The sequence below is a fragment of the Artemia sp. Qi Xiang Cuo genome, chromosome 21, assembly GCF_049724085.1.
Source record: "Artemia sp. Qi Xiang Cuo chromosome 21, ASM4972408v1, whole genome shotgun sequence".
Taxonomy (NCBI): Eukaryota; Metazoa; Arthropoda; class Branchiopoda; order Anostraca; family Artemiidae; genus Artemia; species Artemia sp. Qi Xiang Cuo.
The window spans coordinates 37,616,158-37,637,533 of NC_142814.1; the positions used below are offsets into that span (position 1 = coordinate 37,616,158).

Below are 21,376 nucleotides of genomic sequence, written 5' to 3' on the forward strand. Positions count from 1 at the left end.
AAAAACAGGATTTTTTTCAATTGTCTTAAGGTGAATCAAAACCGAAATGTTCCTTAGTTTTGCAGAGTGTTCAAGCCACTGAGCTTGAAAATTGAAAGAGGAATCAAGTTCTGGCCAGGTCAGGCTAAGAACCACTTTAAAGCTGCTTATTTTATCATCTCCTAAAAAATCCTTTTGTATTTTATGGGGTGAAAGATGTTCAAGTCACTTGGTTATTACTTCGCCACCTGTCACCTGTAAGAGTTTGCTAAATGTTAGAATCCTGCTAAAATGTTACAGATTCTTGCCCCTAGATTAAGTAATCTCTTCGCTTTTAATTTACAGAAAAAAAAATTCAGAATCGATGACCCAGAAATTAATCAGCGAAGTAACGACCAATAACAGAGAGACATGAAACACTGCCTCAATAAATCTACGTCATTCCGTTCATTTTCGAATCAACCTATTATCAAAGTGGAATTGTATACTTGTTGTGCGTGGACACCGTTCGCCACTTAAGTCTCTCAGATAACATAAACTAGGTCTAGTTCAAATCATCCGATCTTTCCCCTACTCCCTTGGAGGGCTTTAAAAATAAACTTCCTAGGACAACGACCTTTACGTATAGTGAGGACAAATTAAAGCCACCTAAGTACGCTGTTTCATAATGAGCATACTCAGGGCTGCAACATCAACTTGGATGGGGACAGGGGGGAATACTGAGGTATTGCAATACCACAGGGTACAATACCACAATCAGTACTTATATCATTGTATATTATGCATTATGTGTACGGATTTACGTAGACACAAATTGTTTGACTGAATTATTAGGGAGTAAAAGTCCCCCCCCCCCTCCTCCAGACAGAGAAAAATACATTTTTGCTCCTCTCCTAATTTCTGAGAATTTTTAGCAATCAGTTTTTTTCTAAATTGCCAATTCCTCTGCACCGTACCACAAATTATTTGATTTCGAGAACTGATCAAACACTTCGTGGTAACGAACTGTAAGTAAGGAGCGACGCGGCTCAGTAGTAACCGAAATTCTAAAAAATGAAATTTTGATGTCAATACATAAATCAAAGGAATCGGCTTATTATGATGATTCCAAATATATAAGATTCATTAAGGATAGTGTTACCCATCAAAAGCTACGAGCTTGAGAAAATTCACCTGATTTTCGAATAAGGGGGGAAATATCCCCTAAAAAGTCAAGGAATTTCAATGAAAATCACACCACCAGATTCAGTGTGTCAGAGAACAATAATGTAGAAATTTCAAGCTTCCATCTACAACATCGGGAGAGGGCTCATTTGAACGGAAATTAAAAGTTCTAGTGCACTTCTCAACTAACCAAAAAGATTGAAGGGCAACTAGCACCCCTTCCACGCCCCTTGTTTTGTCAAAGTCATTCAATCAAAATTCTGAGACAGCCATTTTTTCAGCATCGTTGAAAGGTCCATTAACTATGCCTTTGGAGGTAACCTGAACCCCCACAGCCCCTGAGGAAAGGTCTTTAAGACATACAATTTTCCTATTGTGTACGCATGGTGTTTGCTATTGGGTATTGTGTATACACTTTCCGGGAGGGGGATGGATTTCCTGCAGGGGGAATTTTCAGCGGGAAGAATTTTCCATGGGGACTTTTGTCTCAATTTCTCTTTGTCGCCTCAATTTTATGTGTGGAGAAGTTTAGGGTACTCGTCCGAGGTAAATTTTCCCGGGATTGAATTTCCAAGAGAATCTTTCTGTCGGAGGGGGATTTTTCCGTGGAGGTGGAGTCGGAATGCCTGGCATTATTTAAAAAAGTATCATAAATTAAATAAAAATGTCAAATTTTTTCAACTCAAACTAAAGAGCAGCATTAAAACTTAAAACGAGCCATATTATTACGTATATTAGGGGGTCGCCCCCTTCTTAAGACCTTGCTCTTCACGCTAAAGTTTGAATGTTGTCACAACTCTTTAATAACGACTTCTGAAACACAAGGGCCGTTGATTTAGAACAATAAGAAGCATTTTCAAAAGTACCAGAAAACTTTAGCGTGGAGAGCAAGGTGTTGAGCACAGTTTATAGAATTAGCAGTATGATCATACCCTATCTCACCCATTATAAAAACCCGGACCAAGGTGCGAGTGCTCCAGAAAACGTTTTTGCAGATATAAACATAAGCGGCATTAGATCTTTTCACGGGTAGACTAAGTTTTTTTTTAACTGAAAGTAACGAACGACGTTCAAACTTAAAGCAAACAGAAATTATTCCGTATATGAAAGGGGCTGTCCCCTCCTCAATGCCTCGCTCTTTACGCTAAAGTTTTCATTGTTTTAAAAAAAATAGAGTTGTGAGAAAATCAAACTTTAGCGTAAAGAGTGAGGCGTTGAGGAGGGGACAGCCCCTTTCATATACGGAATAATTTCTGTTCGTTTTAAGTTTCAATGTCGTTCCTTACTTTCAGTTAAAAAAAAACTTGTTTTTTCATATAATTTTTGAACCTTTTTGAATTAATGCAGGTTTGATTTTGGCTCACCGTACATGAATAATTAAAACAAAATTTGAATATTAATTTTACTTTTATTTGGTTAAATCTCTTTCTCGAAACTTGTTTAATTTTATTTACGAGCGTTTTTATTAGTAATAAATATACGTAACTTACGAATTAAATTACGTAACGAACTTCTATATTCATATATTTTTTAATACGTATATTAGAGGGTTCGCCCCCTAGTCAAAACCTTGCTCTTTAAGCTAAAGTTCGAATTTTGTTCTAATTCTCTAAAAATGACCCCTTAATCACAAATGCCGTTAATTAGAATAAATAGCTTTTATGAAAGTACTAAAAAATCTTTGGCTTAAAGAACGAGGTATTGACTAGGGGGTGAACCTAATCATATACGTAATGTTTTCTGTCGTTTTAATATTGATGTTGCTCCTTACTTTCAGTTGAAAAACTTTTTTTTTTTATATATATAATTTCTGATCTTTTTTTAAATAATATTGGGAAATCCAGCGCCCCCCTCTTGGCAATGTCCCTTCCCCCATGAAAACTTCCTTCATGGAAGATCCTCCCACATAATCCCCGCCCCCCCACTACCTGAAAAAATCCCCCCCGAAAACGTCTGTATACTTCCCAATATCCAATACTATATGTTAACATTGGGTAAAGTTCATAACTTTCAGCCCTCCCCCCGGGGACTTCGGGGGATTAAGTCATCTTAAAAGACATAGTTATCATATTTTTAACCATGCTGAACAAAATGGCTATCTCAAAATTTTGATCGAGTAGCTGTGGGAAAAAATGAGCGTGGGAGGGGGCCTAGTTGCCCTCCATTTTTTTGGTCACTTAAAAAGGGCACTAGAACTTTTATTTTCCGTTCCAATGAGCCCTCTCACGATATTCTAGGACCACTGGGTCGATACGATCACCCCTGGGGGAAAAAAAAAATCAAAAACAAAAAAACAAATAAACACGCATCAGTGATCTTTCTTCTGGCAAAAATACAAAATTCCACATTTTTGTAGATAGAAGCTTGAAACCTCTGCAGTAGGGTTCTCTGATACGTTGAATATGATGGTGTGATTTTCATTAAGGTTCTGCAGCTTTTAGGGGGTCTTTCCCCCTTTTTTCGAAAATCAGCTAAATTTTCTCAGGTGCTTAACTTTTGATGGGTAGCACTAAACTTGATGAAACTTATATATTTGAAATGAGCATTAAAATCTGATTCTTTTAATGTATCTATTGGTATCAAAATTTTGTTTTCTAGAGTTTCGGTTACCATTGAGCCTGGTCGCTCCTTACTTACAGTTCATTACCACGAACTGTTTGATAATACATCCTAAGACCACACTGGTCTTATCATTTCTATTTGTGAACATGGACAGGACTATGTAAGAGATTTTTTGGCACATTTGAACTCTTTTGATTCGAATCTCCAGTTCACAATGGAACTGGAAGATTCAGGAAAGCTGCCTTTCTTGGATGTTTGGATTATAGAAAATACTCCTAGCCTTGAATTTTCTATATACAGAAAGCCGATCCATAATGATCGGTATCTACATTTCGCTTCAAATCATCCCCCTTCTGCGAAAAGAGGGGTAATAATCTCTTTAGTCGACAGAGTTTTAAAAATCTGTTCACGTAATCATGTAAATTCTGAATTAAACTATATCAAAGATATTCTATTCTGCAATGGTTATCCAATAAACCTTATTGAAAATATCATATATAGACGATTACAAAATATAAAACAAGAAAATAGGGAGCCTGTCCCCCTTGGCTCAGTAACTTAGCGATAAGCTTGGAAAAATTTTAGATAAACATAATCTCTCTGTTTCTTTTAAAACTGAACAAAAAGTTGAACATTTTTTCAACTCAGGACAGGATAAAACTGACTCTGTACTAGGTAGTGACGTCTACATAATCTCACGTTCATGTGGGAAATTTTAAATTGGTAGAACCCATCAACAACTTGGTGAATGTTTGCATGAACACAAAATTTCAACCGATAAGTCCCTGAGATTGGAAAATAAAAATGACAACTTTGATTCGGCCTTGGCCCTGAATATATTTGAAAATCCTACACATCTGGTTCTTTTTGAGGAGGCAACTTTAATATCTACTGTAAATGGCCTACCACAATATTTTAAAGAGGTAATTGAAATAAAAAATTACATGAACAGAAATTTGGCTATAAATAGAGACACTGGAGATATTTCACTAAGCCCAATTTATAACAATTTAATTTTAAAAGACTCAATCAATATTTTCGCCCAGTCTAACTTAAGATAACCTATTTGCATATCTAATGAAAACCGAAATTCTAGACCAGCTAAAGCTATTGCAAGGCAAAGGATTCTTGCTCAATCATCTTGGTAATTTTTTTTTTCATTTTACTATTATTTTTTTATTATTTAGTGTCTGTTCTGTCGTTGTCGGGTAAACTTCGAAAGGTTAGATTTTCGTTTTTTTTGTTTAGCACTGAGGACGACTTGCCGGAGGTCCTTGTCGAAATATTTGCTTGTTCTTCATCTTCATGTTATGCCACTGTCTGACAAAATCCTCGTTTTCTCACCTTTTTTATTTTATTTTTAATTTATTATTTTCTTTCCTCTCTTAGTTTCATATTTCAATATATAATTGAAGTTTTACTCAAGGGTTCGCTAGAAATTCTAAATAGGACATTTTTGTGGGGCTACCAATGGCTCATTACGTGTATTGTGGTATTGTAAATTATGAACTATATGCAGAAATTTACTTAGATTAGAATTTTTGAGTGAATTATTGGGGAGTAAAGTGTATGAAGAACTTGGTTAATTCTTTAAGTTTGTCTATTAGGTTTTTCTTATTATATCTTATCATTCGAAACTGTTTATAGTTTGAAATCATTTGCAAATCATTTTGTATTGGTGAAGGTGAAATAATTTTATATTGATGAATGTGGCCACTTTTGATATTATAATTTATTAGACGCACCAATTCATAAGAATTTTGGGGCGGGGGGTAATATATTTATCAAATCTAAGGGGGCGTTTTTTATTCAATTTTGAAAGAAAATGCAAAAAGGATGTTTTCAAATGAAAATACCAATAAAAAGATTTTTAAATGTAGGGAGGGGGAAGTCTGGGGTGTAAATGTCCTCTCCTCTTTCCCCAAGTTAGTACCACTACATCTTAAACTGATAAATCTGACCACTTTTAAAATGGAGCTGCCTAGAGAGAGAACCGGTTCGCGGCAAAAAAATGTTAAATTTCCGGTCAAAAACTTGGCATCTTCGTGATTTTTGATTTGTCAAAAGTTTAAGAGGCATAAGCATCAATGCGACATCGATAAATACGGCATCGAATTGCATATTTCCTTGAAAAGTCCCTAAATTGCATCTATCTATGCTATATTTATGAATTTACGAGAAACGTAATTAGTGGAGTAAATTATTAGGGGGGGGAGGAGCATATAAAGAGCTTAGTAGAACTGCTTTCACACCAAAAACTTAATATCTGGCGTTTACAAGGCATATGTCAAAAAATACCACAAAAATGTGGCATTGAATGGCAACTTACTATACGAACACCCAATATACCATTAATGAGTCTATAAGGCTCAAATAAATCTTAGTTAAATTAACATTCTTATCTAAATCACCTGTTTTCTTTCAAGCTCTTGTACAAGCATTTCCAGCTGTGCTTGAAACCTTTCTTTTTCCGTACCAGCCGACTGAAGCTCCTTAGTTGAATTTTGCAGCTGCACAAGTAATTTATCTCTCTGTGCAGCTACAGATTTTAATTCATTCCGAATTCCTTCATATTCTTTCTTCAATTTTGTCAGCTCTATATCATTTTTATTTTCTCCTTGTTTCTTAAGTAATACTTCATAATCTTTTATTTGTTGTGCCTGTAAAATCAGGTCATCTTCCATTTTCATTATTTGTTCACTTTGATCTTCAATCTGCTTTGATTGCTTTACGATTTGTTGATTTTGCACATTTAATGTTTTTTGTAAATCTGACAGATGTTTTTGTAGGCCAGTAATTGTTTTCTCAGCACTATTCGCTCTTACTTTCTCACTTTCAAGGGTCTTTTGAATTCCCTCAAAATCCAGACCTTGCTTTTGTGAATTGATCAAATTTAATTCCGCCTTTTCAGCTCGTATTCTATCCCGGTCTCGCTCTTGCTTTAAATTAGAAAGCTCTTTTTCATAGTTTTGCATTTGTTGCGACAGTTTTTGAATATCTTTCTCTCTCGACTTCAAGAGGTCTGCAGAATCTCCAGATTTTGTTGTTTTTTCATGCTCAGAGCGTAATCTCTGATTATCAGACTTTAAACGCTGTATCTCAGTGTCCAGTTTCTGCATTTCATGTTGAAAACTCATCAGCATTTCCTGAGATTTTTCTAACTGTAAGACTAGTTGATCTCGCTCAAGAGTCATTTGTTTGAGTTCATGTTCAATCTTCAAATATTCTTTTTCAAAGTTCTCTGTTTGTTTTTCTTTTTTCTCAAGGATACTTCCAAGTCGTTCCTTTTCAGCACTGGATCTACTGAGCTCAGACTGAACTTTATCAAAAGACTGTAAAACATTGCTGAGCTCCTCCTGAAGCTTCTCATTTTCTTTTTTAAACTGCTCTTCGATGGCTGAGGATTGTCCATTATGGGATTTTGCCATTTCTAAATCTTGTCGATATTTTTGAATCTCCCTTTGAAGTTTTTCTTTTTCTTCAGCCGTTTTTCTATTTTCTTGTTGAAACTTTTCATGTCTCTCTCTTAGCCGCTGGATTTCTGAGGCCATTTTTTCACATTCTACCTTTCCAAATTCATTATTTTCCTGATATTTTTGCATATGTTGCTGTGACCTTTCTAATTCTCTTATAAGCCTCTGTACTTCAATCTCCGCCTTTTCTTTTTGTTGTATTAGCTTCTCATTTTCGTTTCGAGCTCTTTCAAGTTTGTCTTTCAATTTCTCTATTTCTACTTGACTATAGTCATAGCTTTCCCTATTTTTCTCTTGAATTCTATTCATTTGGACTTCAATTTGTGAAAGTTGAGTGCGCAAGCGCTCATTTTCACTAAGTAAAGATTCGGCTTTCTGTTGATGTTTCGAAAGTTCAGTTTCAATAAAATGATCACTCTGATTCTCCAACTGTCTTAACTGAGAAAGATATCTTTCATTTTCCGTGGCAAGCTGCTCGGACCGCTGATGAGCTTTTGTCAGCTCTAATTGAGACTTTTCGTATTTGTCTCTTACTTTTTCAAGATCTACGCTTAGTCTTTCAATATCACTTTGATATTTATCTTGTGAGCTTGAATATTTCCCAATATTCGTTTGTGTTCTCTCTAGGTCATGCTTACAATTACTAAGTTCGTCTAAAAGACGTTCATTTTGCACTTTACTTTTTTCCAGTTCAACGCAATTTGCTTCATACCGTTCACGAAGCCTGTCAAAGTCACTTTGAAGTCTAACAACATCACCGTTTTGTTTTTCCTGGTTCATTGTGAATTTGCTTTTTAAAATCCTTAAATCGTCAAGTTCTACACTCAGTTTAGCGTTTTCTTGCTCAATTCTCTGCTTTTGTGTGCTCAGTTTCTCAATTTCGCCAAGGGCTTTGGTCAAATTTTCTTTATTCTTCTCATGATCAACTAAGATCCTTTCCTGCTCTTCTTTCGTTTTTTCTTGGGACTCGTGGAACTTTCCTAAACGCGTTGCATAGCGCTCAGCTTCAGCTCGTAGCGATTCAGTTTGACTACGGAGATTTTCCATCTCACTTTGAGCACGTCTTAGCTCCACTTGACCTCGATCATATCGATCTTGAATAATTTCAAGTTCAACTTGAAGTCGAGCGATTTCTTCTTGGTTCTTCTCTTGACTAGACTGAATTTTCCCATACTGCGCTTGCGTTCTATCAAGTTCAAATTGGAGTCTGTCAACTGTGCTTTCTAGCGTTTCTTTTTCACTAGAAACTCGCCTCAGGTCAGTCTGAAGTTTATCATAGCGATCCTTGAACATCTCCAACTCCAGAGAATACTGATCAACTTGGTCTTTAAGCTTTTCTTCTGCTTCCTTGGCTTTTCCAAGTTGCAACGCTGTACGGTCAAAACTGTCTTGGAGGGACTGACTATCTTCTTGATATTTTCTTGCGTCTTCTCTCAGCTTTCCACTGATTATTTGGCTTTTTTCCAACTCCATCTGCAGTCTTTCTACTTCAGTCTGAATTGATTCTATTTTTCCTTGGAGGCGATATACCTCACCCTGTGACCTGGAAAAAGGAAAAAATAAGTTTATCTAAGGCATAAGAGCTGAAACAATTTTTTTTAGTAATGCTACCTATTAAAATAAAAAAGATGAGTGTTGAAATTAGTCTCATTTAATTTAAAAAAGAAACCTTAAAATTAGAGTATGATTATATTTCACTGATTATATTAAAGAAAATTCAGACCAATCTTTATACTAATATTTCAGTAGCTTTTAGCTTTTTTTTTTATCAGAGCCATGAACAAGAACTTTGAAAAGACACAACGTCCATCATACTTTACAAAATTTTCCCTTCTCCCGTCCAAAATAGAGAAACTCATGTAACTTCTTATTCCAAATATTTTTTTTTACAGTTCACCCTGTTCCCTGTAATAAATTCGACATTTACAACACGAAAATGGTGATAATATCAAAGTAATTTCATCACCTCTAGCGATATTAATATTTAAGGTATTGAGTCCTAACACATGAAATTTTGAGTTTAAATACCGTTTCAATTTATTTCTGTACTTATTCAAGAATTTAATCTCAATTAGCACAGTAACGCCAACGTAAGGATTTGGTATGCAAATCCAGGGCCATCTATATCAGGAAGTTTACATCTTCGGTAGTTTGAATTATTAAAACACGTGTTTAATCTGGTTTCTAATCTCCATTAGAAACTCTGGTCAATTCGAAACGAATATTAAGGCAATTTTTTTAAGGAATATGCATACCTTTTTACGATAAAGACAACAAAAACTTACCTTTTTTGAATATTTAATTATGTTGTATGATTTAATTCAAATAATGTATGCCCTAATTAAGACACAAATTGAGTTACTCTTTTATATACTCATTTTGCTATTTAGGTCTTGGAATACCATGAAATAGATATTTTGTCTTGCTAAAAGCTTAAATTATGAAATATATGTAGGGGGCAAACTGGGGTCTGGGAAGGGGGCAGTTGCCTCCCCCTCACCATAGCAAATTACACCCCTTTTAACCATGATTCTATTACATCCATTTTTGCTTCCATAGATTAAAATTTTCAGAGAAGCATCATCTTACGTCTACAATACTAACAAGCTATCAATCTTAAGAAAGTTTGATCGTTAAAATCCCTGAATAACAAAATATGTTGACTGAATTAATTTTTTTTTAGTATAAGCCTAGAATTGGGGCTATTGGGAAGGAAACATGCTAAGAAAACAGTTTTTACTAATTAATATGCAGACAAATTGCAGTTAACAAATTTTGAAAGTAATTCCACTACAATTTACCCACAATCCCCCTCCCCCCCCCCCTATTGTGCAAATATATAGCCTTAATTGTATATTCCCCATATGTTTTCCGTTTTTTGATTTCATCAGCGTTGGTTCAATTTAGCGTTGGGGAAATATATAATTTTAGCTATATGATTACATATTAGGGGGAGGGTTTAGGGGTAAAGTATAATGAAATCACCTTCAAAATTTGTTAACTGCAATTTTTCTGCATATTAATTAGTAAAAACTGTTTTCTTAACATGTTTCCTTCTCAATAGCCGTAATTCTAGGCTTATACCATTTTTTATTGCGAAAGTTCTGATTATCATAGTATAAATTCATTACATAGATTTGTTTTTATTTTATCTGAAATAAATCTTCTATCTAAAACCATTAATAGATGGCGTGGTATTTGTAATGAAAATTTGGATGGTCTTATTCTTCTACTAATCATGCCACATACCAAGTAATAAAATGTAGTAAGCGTATTTTGATATTGGATGACGTCCGTATTTCTGATTATATTTCACTCCTGAAATATAAATGTTTTTATTTTTATAACTTTAATAAATCAAATAATATTAACATTTTGATTACTAAATATAAGTATATGTATATTAAACTGACAATGCACATTCATTTGCATTTTTTCAGTAGTGCAAATTTTGTTCAGGCCTTGGGAAGGCATAAGGGTATTGCGCCCAGCTTATTTAATTTCTAATCGTTTTGAGTTTGACTCGGTTATTTATTTAATTTCTGTTCATTTTGGGTTTCATTTATTTATCGATGCTGATTTGTGGTAGTTTCACGCTTGGTAGATTATTTGATTTTATTTTTGCTCATTTTTTGTTTAATGGAGTTCTTTACTTTTCTTTGAAAAACTCATTTTGTGGAAAAAGTTTTTTTTAAATTAATTTCTGTTCGTTTTATATTGACATAGTCTTTTCAGGGAAAAAGAAAATAATACTTTAAATCTTTTCATTTTTTAAGACTTTATAGTATGGCCTGCTATTTGTATGCTGGAGAAAAATTTTCAGCAATTTTTAACAACATACACCCTTTTAAATATCTGGACACAAATAGTACTGTTTAATTTATTTTCATACCTCCTCTAGTTGACCTGAAATGGAAAACTTGATACCATTCGCAAAAAAAATCTGTTTACTTTCTTTGATAGCTTGGATACACTTACGCTATTTTGATTTGGTTAAATTTTAAGAGCAGAAATGGGAGGGTTGGCGTGGAAGGGTGGGAGTGGAAGGGGGATTAGATGCCCTCAAATCACTTTCGACTATTAAAAAGGGCATCAGCCCTTTGAATTTGCAATCGAATGAGCCTTTTTAAATCTAAAAATTTTGATTGGATGTGTTTCGGGAAATGGTGGGCGTCAGCTCACCTTCGACTATTCAAAAGGGCATCAGCCCTTTCCATTTTCAATCGAATGAGCCCTTTTCGAAGCTCCCACGAAGACTCCTTTGATACGAAGTGCCCTGGTCTAAACAACAACAACAACAACAAAAAATAATACATTATACCCACTTCGATCTTTATTATAAAAATGTCAAGCCTTCCAATCACTTTCGACTATTAAAAAGGGCACTAAGCCTTTCGATTTCCAATCGAATGAGCCCTTTTGAAAACGACAACACTTTCTATAAACACCTTATATGCCCCCAGGGCATAAATTACAACCCATACCCTAAGGTCTGTTATGTCCAGAACTTTCAACTACGGTCCAGAACTTTCACTACGTTAAACGTTGTAAGGTCCAAAACTTTCAACTACGTTCAACAGCATGGCTATCTCAAAATTTTAATTGGATGTGTTTGGGGAAATGGTGGGCGTGTGAGGGGTGTTAGTTGCCATCCAATCACTTTAGACTATTAAAACGGGCACAAGCCACTCCAATTACCAATTGAATGAGCACTTTTCGGAGTTTCTACGACAACTTCTTCGATACGAAGTGCCCTGCTCTAAAGGAAAAAATTAATAAATAATACACTGTGCCAACATCGTTCTTATATGCCCCCAGGGCATAACTTAAAACCCTTGCCCAAAGGATTGTGGGGGAGTGTCCTCCTCTTTACTTAGTCCCCGTTTCTTGTCCCGTTCTCGAGTGTCCCCGTTCTTTACTTAGGCAGAGCGATCCTGCTGCCTATGATTTATACAAGAACTTTCTATATAAACCCTATATGCCCCCAGGGCATAACTTACAACCCTTGCACTGAGGGCTCTAAGGAGGTTATCGTCCTAAAAGACCTAATTTCCAGAACGTTCAACTACGTTGAACAAAATGGATATCTCAAAACTTTGATTGGATGTGTTTTGGAACATTGTGGGCGTGAGAGGGGCGTTGGTCGCTATCCAATCACTTTCAAATATTAAAAAAGGCACTAGCCCTTTCAGTTTCCAATTGAATGAGCCTTTTTGAAATTTCTAAGACAACGCTTTCAATAAAACTTTATATACCCCAGGGCATAACCTAAAAGCCTTGCCCAGAGGGCTTTGGGGGGAGGGGTTGCGATCCTTAAAGATATTTTTACCAAAACTTTCAACTACATTGAATAAAACGGTTATCTAAAAATCTTGATTAAATGTGTTTGGGGAAAAGGTGGGCGTGAGAGGGGGGTTAGTTGCCCTCAAATCCCTTTTGGCTATTAAAAAGGGTACTATCCCTTTGAATTTCAAATCAAATGAGCCCCAGGGCATAACTTATAATCCTTGTCCTGAGGGTTGTGGGGGAGTGTCCTCCTCAAAAATATATTTTCTATCAGGAAATCAACAACGCTGAACAAAATGGCTATCTCAAAATTTTTATTGGGTGTGTTTGGAGGAATGATGAACATGGGGGTGGGGGGCTAGTTGCCCTCCAATCACTTTTTGACTATTAAAAAGGGCACTAGCCCTTTGAATTTCAAATCGAATGAGCTTTTTTTGAAGTTTCTACGACAACGCCTGATTTAACAACCTTATATGCCCCCAGGACATAACATAAAACCCTTGGCCTGAGGGCTGTGGGGGAGTATTCTCCTCAAAAACATATTTTCTACCTGGAAATCAACTACGCTGAACAAAATAGCTATCTCAAAATCTTGATGAGATGTGTTTGGGGGAATGATGGGCTTGGGGGGTGGGCTAGTTGCCCTCCAATCACTTTCGACTATTAAAAAGGTCACTAGCCCTTTGAATTTCCAATCAAACAAGCTTTTCTTGAAGTTTATACAACAACGCCTTCTATAAAAAACATTATATGTCCCCAGGGAATAACTTAAAACCCTTGCCCTGAGGGTTTTGGGGGAGACTCCTCCTCAAGAACATATTTTCTATCTGGAAATCAACTACGCTGAAAAAAATGGGTATCTCAAAAATTTGAATGGATGTGTTTGGGGGAATGATGGGCGTGGGGGGGGGCTAGTTGCCCTCCAATCACTTTTGACTATTAAAAAGGGTACTAGCCCTTCGAATTTCCAATCGAATGAGCCTGTTTTGAAGTTACTGCATCATCATGCTCTCTTTAAACCTCATTTGCCCACCGGACATAACTTAAAACCCTTGCCCTGACGGCGGTGGTTGATCGTTATTATCAAAAACATAATTTCTATCTGGAATTCAACAAATCCGAGCACAAGTAAACTCACAAATTTTTTCTTGGATGTGTGTGGGCTAACGATGGGCTTGGGGGGGGGGCTAGTTGCCCTCCAATAACTTTCGACTATTAAAAAGGGCACTAGAACTCTCAATTTCCAATCGAATGAGCACTTTTGAAGTTGCTACGACGACCCCTTCCATATGAAGTGCCCTGCTCGAAAGGAAAAAAATAATACATAGTACATTGTGCCAACATTGTTCTTATATGCCCTCAGGGCATAACTTAAAATCCTTGTCCCAAGGGTAGTGGGGAAGTGTCCTCCTCAAAAATATATTTTCTATCTGGAAATCAACTACACTGAACAAAATGGCTATCTCAAAATTTTGATTGGATGTTTTTGGAGGAATGATGGGCGTGGGGAGGGGCGGGGTCTAGTTGCCCTCCAATCACTTTCGACTATTAAACAGGGCACTAGCCACTCCAATTTCCAATCAAATGAGCCCTTTTCGAAGTTTCTACGACAACTCCTTCGATACGAAGTGCCCGGCTGAAGAAAAAATACACATTGTGCCCACATCGTTCTTTACTAAGGCAGCGCTAGCGCGCTGCCTATGACTGTTATGAAGGATGAGTTATGAAACAGCTCGTGGTAACGAACTGTACGTAAAGAACGACTCGCTCTAAAGTGACCAAAACTCTAAGAAAAGGGCTTCTAATCACAATATATACGCCCAAATAATTGACTATTTATGGTAATTCGTTATATGCGAAACTCATTAAGACTGAGGTTAGCCTCTTAAAGTTACGAGCCTAAAAAATCTATCTGATTTTTTTTAATAGGAGAAAAAAAACAAAAGAGCAATTGATCTTGGTTAAAGTTACACTATCAAATATCGGTGAACCCTATTGCTGAGGGTTGAAGCTCTTACCTAAAAAAATGCGAAATTTGCCATTTTTAGCAGAAGAATGACCATAGAGTCCCGTTTATTTGTTTGTTTGCTTGTTTTTCTTCCGAGGGCTAGTCGTACCGAACCAACAGTCCCAGAAAATAGGGCGAAGGCTCATTAGAACGGATTTAAAATCTCTCGTGTTTTTTTAAGAGGTAAACGATTATACCACTGCAAGAGGTTTTCTGTGGCGTTTCGAATTTCCCATTCTTAAAGGCAGTAGCCTAATGCCACACGGTGGCGCATTCACTGTCAAATAGTTCATACAAAATTAGTTGTTAATAAAAATACTTATTTTAAAGCCTCATTTAACTAAGTTGATTCATTTGAGGCTTAAAAAAATTATGTATAATGACACATAATTAAGCATCAGCTATTATGGGGGAGCACTAGTAGATTTTTGCGTAGGTTGGAGGTGGAGCTGAAACCTCAAGAAGTGTGTTTATATACCCAAAGTTTCTAACTCTCCATAAACCTTCAGATAGATAAATATAGAGGGGGTTTTATTTGGGGGAAGGGGATTCAAAATTAATCTCTTATCTGTTTTCATTTGTGCAAATACTTTTGGACTAAGCATATAACATGGGTACCGGACGGTCATAGATCCCATCTACTTGCAGAAAAAATTCTGTGTAACATAAGATATTAGATTTTTATACTTAACGGCACAAATGCTGGATACGCAGGCGGGGGAAGGGCACCATGAGCACCTCCAGGAAATTTCCCAGCAGCGGAAGAGGGTATTTTTCATTTTTCCTAATCATATATATTTTTTATGTCTTCTTTTTGCCCAGGGGGTATTGACCCTGTTGCACCCAGCCGGTGTTTATGGGAGGCATCCTTATAAAAAAAAAATATTTGCTCGACAAACCCTCCTTGAAAACCGTGAAACGATCAGCTAATAATTCATTTCTGGCATTTGCGCCCTTTCCCCCTCGGAAAAAGCATTTTGGGTGTGCACTTTTTTTTAGGAATAATTATCGTTTTCTGAGCATTGTTATAGAAATATTAAACTTGAATCAGGAAAAGGGGCGTTGACGAAGGGGATAGTACTCTCTCTCAAATTCAAGAGAGCCTTGGATCAACCGTTTCATAGCATTCACTGCAAAAGGGTTGCATTCTTGATAGAAATATGAAATCGAACTTGCGCAAGAAGCAAAAAGCAGCTATCGCCAAAAAATGAAATATCTTAATGTTTCACAGGTCACGGATCTGGCCGTTCAGTCTGTAGTCCTAGATTATTAAAAGAGGATTCATTTTAATGGGTATTTAAATATCCAGTGCTCTTTTGTAGATTACTCCACATAAAATTGGCACGTTCTACAGTTTTGGCCCGTAAAATAGTAATTTAGGCGTGAACAAGGCCAAAATGTTATCGATCAAAATTTAGTACTATGAGTGGGGGCTAAAGAAGGGATCAGTCCCCTTTATATTTTTGATTTCCTATGATTTTTTAAATCGAATTCGTCCCGGAACGTTTTTTAGGCTTCCTAGATAAGACCTATAGAATTTTGAAATAACTCCATTTTCCCGCTATTATTTTTTGAAGTAGATAAGAGGGATTAACACTTCTTGGAAGAAAATAAAAGCTTGTAGATATGGGGAAATAAAGAAAAAGAATGAAGAGCAGAAAAACTGAAAATGACTTAAGGGATTTTCTTACTGTTAAGATGGATAGGAATTTTAATGTTAAAAGCCCTATTCTTCATACATTTTTGGTAGTAAGAAAAGAGGAAGTGACAAATTTTTGATGGAAACAGACGCTTCCAAATATTCTAGGACACAAATAAGACAATAGGAAACAGATTGAAAGAGACAACATAATTTAATATCTTTCAGGGGGAGCTACTAACGTAAGCTTCACAACAAATGTCACATAGTGTTTTTGGGATAACCAAGGTGAAACTGTGAAACAGCAAGTGGTAAATTCTGTTTTGCAATTATATTCTGTTTTGCAATTATCTGTTTTACAATTTTTATCTCCCCATTTCACTTTCTCTTAATTTTATTTCATTTTCCTTAAGGACGTATGTAATCTGATAATTTGACCTAGTCCTTATGAGGCAATGCGTCTTTCGGGTAGGCATATATACATTATACATTTACATATACATTCGTTTGATAGTAAAATAAATTAGATTTTAAAAACATCTTTGTCTTTATATTCATTCTTAAACAATTTCTTGGCAAATGCCTTGATAATTACATAAGATGTTCTGCTATGGACTATTGTTAGGTGCTATTGTTAGTTCAGTCAGCTGTTTGGAAGTGGTTTGTGCAATTTTACTGGCGGTGCTTTTTTTTAGCCAAGTCAAGCTTCGCGGCGATGTTTTATTTGTATCTTTTCATGTCTTACAGATCGAACGTTTGGTGAAAGCATTCTTCCAGAGCAATTAAAACAGCATGGAACTCTTCCATTTACTCCTTCCATGTGCAAAGTTTTATTGTTAAAATATTTTGTTATTATTGCTAATTTTATTTGTATTGAAATTGTACTGTATTGATGTACTATTGTATTAATATTGTATTGTATTAAGCTTGTATAGAAATTTTATTATTAACAATAAAGTTTTATTGTTAAAAATCGTCAGGTTTCTGCAGCTCAAAAGCTACAAAATAAGTTCTTTTAGAGCCCAAAATAAAATAGTAATCTTGGGAGATAATAGGCTTTTTATATTTTAAATTCCAGAAGCCTGAATTACTGTCAAGGGATGAGATACTCCTATTCAGAAATAAAAGGACACTATTCCCTCTAGATTCCTGAACTGGATCGTATAAGAAAATTGGAAAAGCTTTGTAGGGTTTTTAGGAAAAGATATATCAATATTTTTCTTCGATTTATTTTCTTAAAGTTGCTGAAGTCACTACTTCGAAAAAGGATTTTTTGTCCAATAGTTGATTCATTTTTGCATTCTGTTTTACTATTCTATTTTCCAGACCTTAATTTCCATTTTTATTGACTTAGAGCAAAAATTAAATGAATTCATTTGGGGTTATTTGTTTGGAGTGCAGAGTAGTAAATTCAGCTTATTTCTCATTCATTGGTTTCAAATGCCCTTTAATATCTTTTTTGCATTTTATTTCCTAATATGGGCATACCCGCATATACTAGCCCAGTTTGTTTCGGTACAGTCCTATATTCACAGTAGGAATAACTCATTATATTTTTTTGCTTTATTTTTACTTAAATTTTTATATTTAAGTACTTACATTTTATATTTATTAGATATTTATTAGATTTCGTCGTCTATTTTTCAACAAGTTTACCAAAAGCATGTATATAGCATATAGAATAGTAAATAGTATTAAGTGTTAAGTACTTATGTTTTATTTAAATATTAATTTTTTTACTTAAATTTTATAAAATACACGTGGGAAACAGAAATGGTACGACAAATAATGAAATAGCATTGGAAAAATAATTTAGTGGATAACGTTTTTTCTTCTTTTTTTTAAACAAGTTTGCCAAAAAGCAAGTCTCATCAACTTATGATTTTTATAGACTGACCGCTTCAATTGGAAGGTTTTCCTCCCCTACATTTCATCAGGGTTATTTTCTTTTCACTATGTTTCTTATTTCGTTTACCACAAATTGCTTTTTCTTGTTTTATAATCGTCTGATGATTTTCATTTTCAATAGTTTAACATAGTGTCTATCCTTTGAGATTTTTTTATGCATTTTATGTGCTTGTCTTATCAGGCTTTTTATTTTCTTTCTTTTTGATTAAATAGTCTTTTTAAGACCGGTTAAAGAAATTACTGCTCTAGCTACTGGGGAATAGGCCTGTTGTCAGTCACCAGTAAACTATTCTCAATTGTCCTGCTGGATCAATTTCAGGATATTGAAATTTTGGGATATCAGAAAATGGTGAGCTGATCAAGCTGGCTTTCTGTCGAATCGTTCAACAATCGAGTAGATTTTCGTTATTTGTCAAATAATGGAAAATGCCACGGATTTTCAACAAAACTTTTTTATTCCCTTCGTTGACTTTTATGTTGCACTTGGATCAGTCGATCTACAGGCTGTCTCGCAAATTTTAGGGTCGACCGGCCTCCCGGAGAAATATCGTCGTCAGTTTAAGGTTCTGCACCATAGGACGGAGAGCTGCGGTCAAGTGAATGACGTTCACAGCCCGTTCTTCCAGATCTCGACAGATGTCCAGCAAAGATGTTTAGTGACCTTGAAGCTTGTCAATTTCATCACAAACTAAATTATAACAAAAACTACTTCACGCCTCAGGTTCGGGATCAAGTTTGGAGATCATGTCATTCCAGACACTGGCTTTACCTATGACTCGGACACTCTGGTGGGCTCAATGGAACAGCTGCTAGAAGAGCTCCAAATCTTATAGGAAAAAGTGGCAAAAGCTGAACTACATATAATCTGGAACAAAACCAAAATCGCAGCAATTTACCCTTCGTCTGCTGATTTTTTGTTAAACTGGGTAACACCATATCGAAATTGCTCAAAAGTACACCTACCTGGGCTCCATGATTTCTTCAGAAGGCTCTTTTCTTTCTGATTTTCAAGTGAGAATATCTAAATCCTCTTCTAGCATGAGAAGACTGAACTACTATCTTTGGCAAAAACCCAACATCAATGTTAAGGAGCTGAGACGTGGCAAAGATCAACAGGAACCCTTAAGACTACTGATCTATTCTAGTGAAAGAGCCTGAGGAGGATATAAGGTACAGCTAACGAAGAGCAAGCGCTCGTAATTGACCGTAGGGAATGAAGAAGGCAAGTGTCATTCTCTACACCACGCACCGACCGGCATGACATAAGTCCACTAAGTCTACTAAGTAAGTAAGTCTACCAATGGTGAAAATTGCGAGACGTATAGCAAAGAAAATTGATATGAAACAGTTGTAAAAACATTCAAAATATTCAGTGTTTTCGGAGGCAGTATCCTGATATTTGTTTCAGATTCCTGATCTTTATTTTCTTTATCAGAGAAGAATTATTTGAAAACAAATACAGTATATTTTAAAGTTTTCCTTAAGAAAAACAAAGGGTCAAGAAATTCTTAGAGGATAACTAAACAATATCAAATTTTACCCCGTTTTTAATAGTTTTCATTGTTTTAACCGTATATTTTATGGCTTTTTAAATCTTTGAGGGAAAGATGCTTGGTTCACTGGTCTTGGTCCAAATGACAGACCTGAATTATATTTTTTTGTCAATTTTGGTCATGTGTGCTGTGATTAATTTCAGCAATGTTTCTTGGCTTAATTAGTTGTTTTTTTTTACATTTTGGTATAAAAAATAGCATTTATATATATTAAAAAATAAATTAATATATGAGATACCTATCGTATTTCTCAAGGAGTCGCTCAAACTCCTTGTTATTTGTTTCCTTTTCTTCATTAGCCCTTGCAAGCAATATCTGAGACTTGTCTAGCTTGTCTTTGAGTACTGCAACTTCGGTAGAGAGGTCATCTCGCTCCAACTAGAAGAAATAGCATAATTAAATTTGATTTCCTTTTTTTCTTTGTTTCTTAAATGTGACTGTTTAAGAGGGATTGCTGCCATTTTCTTTCTTTGCATGTGTGTCTTATTTGAATTAGTTGACTTAGACTTACCTACTATTCTGAAATTTTCAAAAAAAAAAATTCATAATTTTTTACCAAATTTGTACACAAATATGAAGAGAAACAGTGTTTTGCAAAATATTTTAAGGCAAGGTCCAAGTACGTGCACAAAAATTTATGTTGAGGGGAGGGGGGGGGGGGCAAAATACACGTAACCAAATTACACTGAAATAAATAACAAGGGTGTTTCGCCAAAAAAAAAGTGTATTTGTCATTTCACTTATCTGACGAATCTAAGATTAATTTCAAAAACATTTGATTGGCCGTTCTCAAAGAGAAAATCAACAGAGTAATGAAGATAAGAGAATCAAAGTTTGAGTGAATATGCATTGCCCCGTTTGTCATTACCTTAAGGACAGCTAGTATCAACAGCTCCTCGCTTTCCCTCCTTAAACTTTTAAATAAATTCAGTTGCCCCCAATCACATTTACTACAAGTATACAATTCTTTTATTACAGAAAAAATGAATAAAATGTCCCAATAGTTTCTTTTTTCCCCCTCTTTTTTGTTTATTAGCTGATGGTGCTGCCCAGGTTCTTGCACTCATTTGCTTGTCCCCCCCTTTTTTCAGTTCTCCCGTTAATTTTTACATATTTTATTTTTCGTTCTTTTTTTGGGGGGGGGGGTTTATTTATTTATTTTTGTCCCCTCCTCCACCCCCTTCTGGACCAGTTTTAATTTTTTAACTCTTTTATTGACTTACTGTAGTTGAATTATTTACATTTTATTCGTGTCCCTGTTAATTTATATTCCTTTCTGTCTCGCTCTGTTTTTTTTTCTATTCGCTTATCCCCCCCTCCCCCCTTCCTTTTTTTATGTCCGTTCTAATTCTTTTTCTGATTCGTATTTGTGTAAGTTTAGTTTGACCACATTTTATCTTTTTAACTTTTTAATTGACTTTTTACAGTTATTATTATTGACTGTTAAATGATTGTTCATTATGATTTTTCTATTTCGTTGTTTTTTGCATTTTGGCCAGTTTTAGTCCAACCATTTATTGTCGACTCCGAAGTCCGAATTCGGCCCTTTGTGGGCTTGTGATAGTGATCTTTTTGAAATAAATATCTTACCTTATCTAGTATCTTAGAAGCGTGAATACAAGCTTTAAGTACAATAGGGAAGGTGAGAAATAGTAAAATCATAATCTATAGGGAGAGAGGGAAGCATGACGCAGTCCAAAAAACTCCTCTCCCCGTGTAAGGCTCTAAGCATGAACAAGTTTCTAAATAGAGATTATCTCATCAAAATAAACTTAAAGTTTGTGTAAACTTGATGAAATGTCGG

At 35.4% G+C, this 21,376-nt stretch overlaps 1 protein-coding gene across 4 annotated transcripts in view; it reads right to left on the bottom strand.

Moving 5' to 3' along the window:
- Nucleotides 1-21,376, bottom strand: part of brp (ELKS/RAB6-interacting/CAST family member bruchpilot) — a 381,921-nt gene that overhangs the window by 89,019 nt on the left and 271,526 nt on the right. For all 4 annotated transcript variants that reach the window (XR_016143547.1, XM_089107019.1, XM_089107018.1 and 1 more), the window contains 2 exons: nt 19,811-19,950; nt 6,117-8,721 (listed from right to left, as the gene is read on the bottom strand). Coding sequence is in view for 3 of the 4 variants with exons in the window: in XM_089107019.1 (XP_088963145.1) it covers nt 6,117-8,721; nt 19,811-19,950 (2,745 nt within the window). In the remaining variant the exon portion in view is untranslated. The remainder of the gene's footprint in view (nt 1-6,116; nt 8,722-19,810; nt 19,951-21,376) is intronic.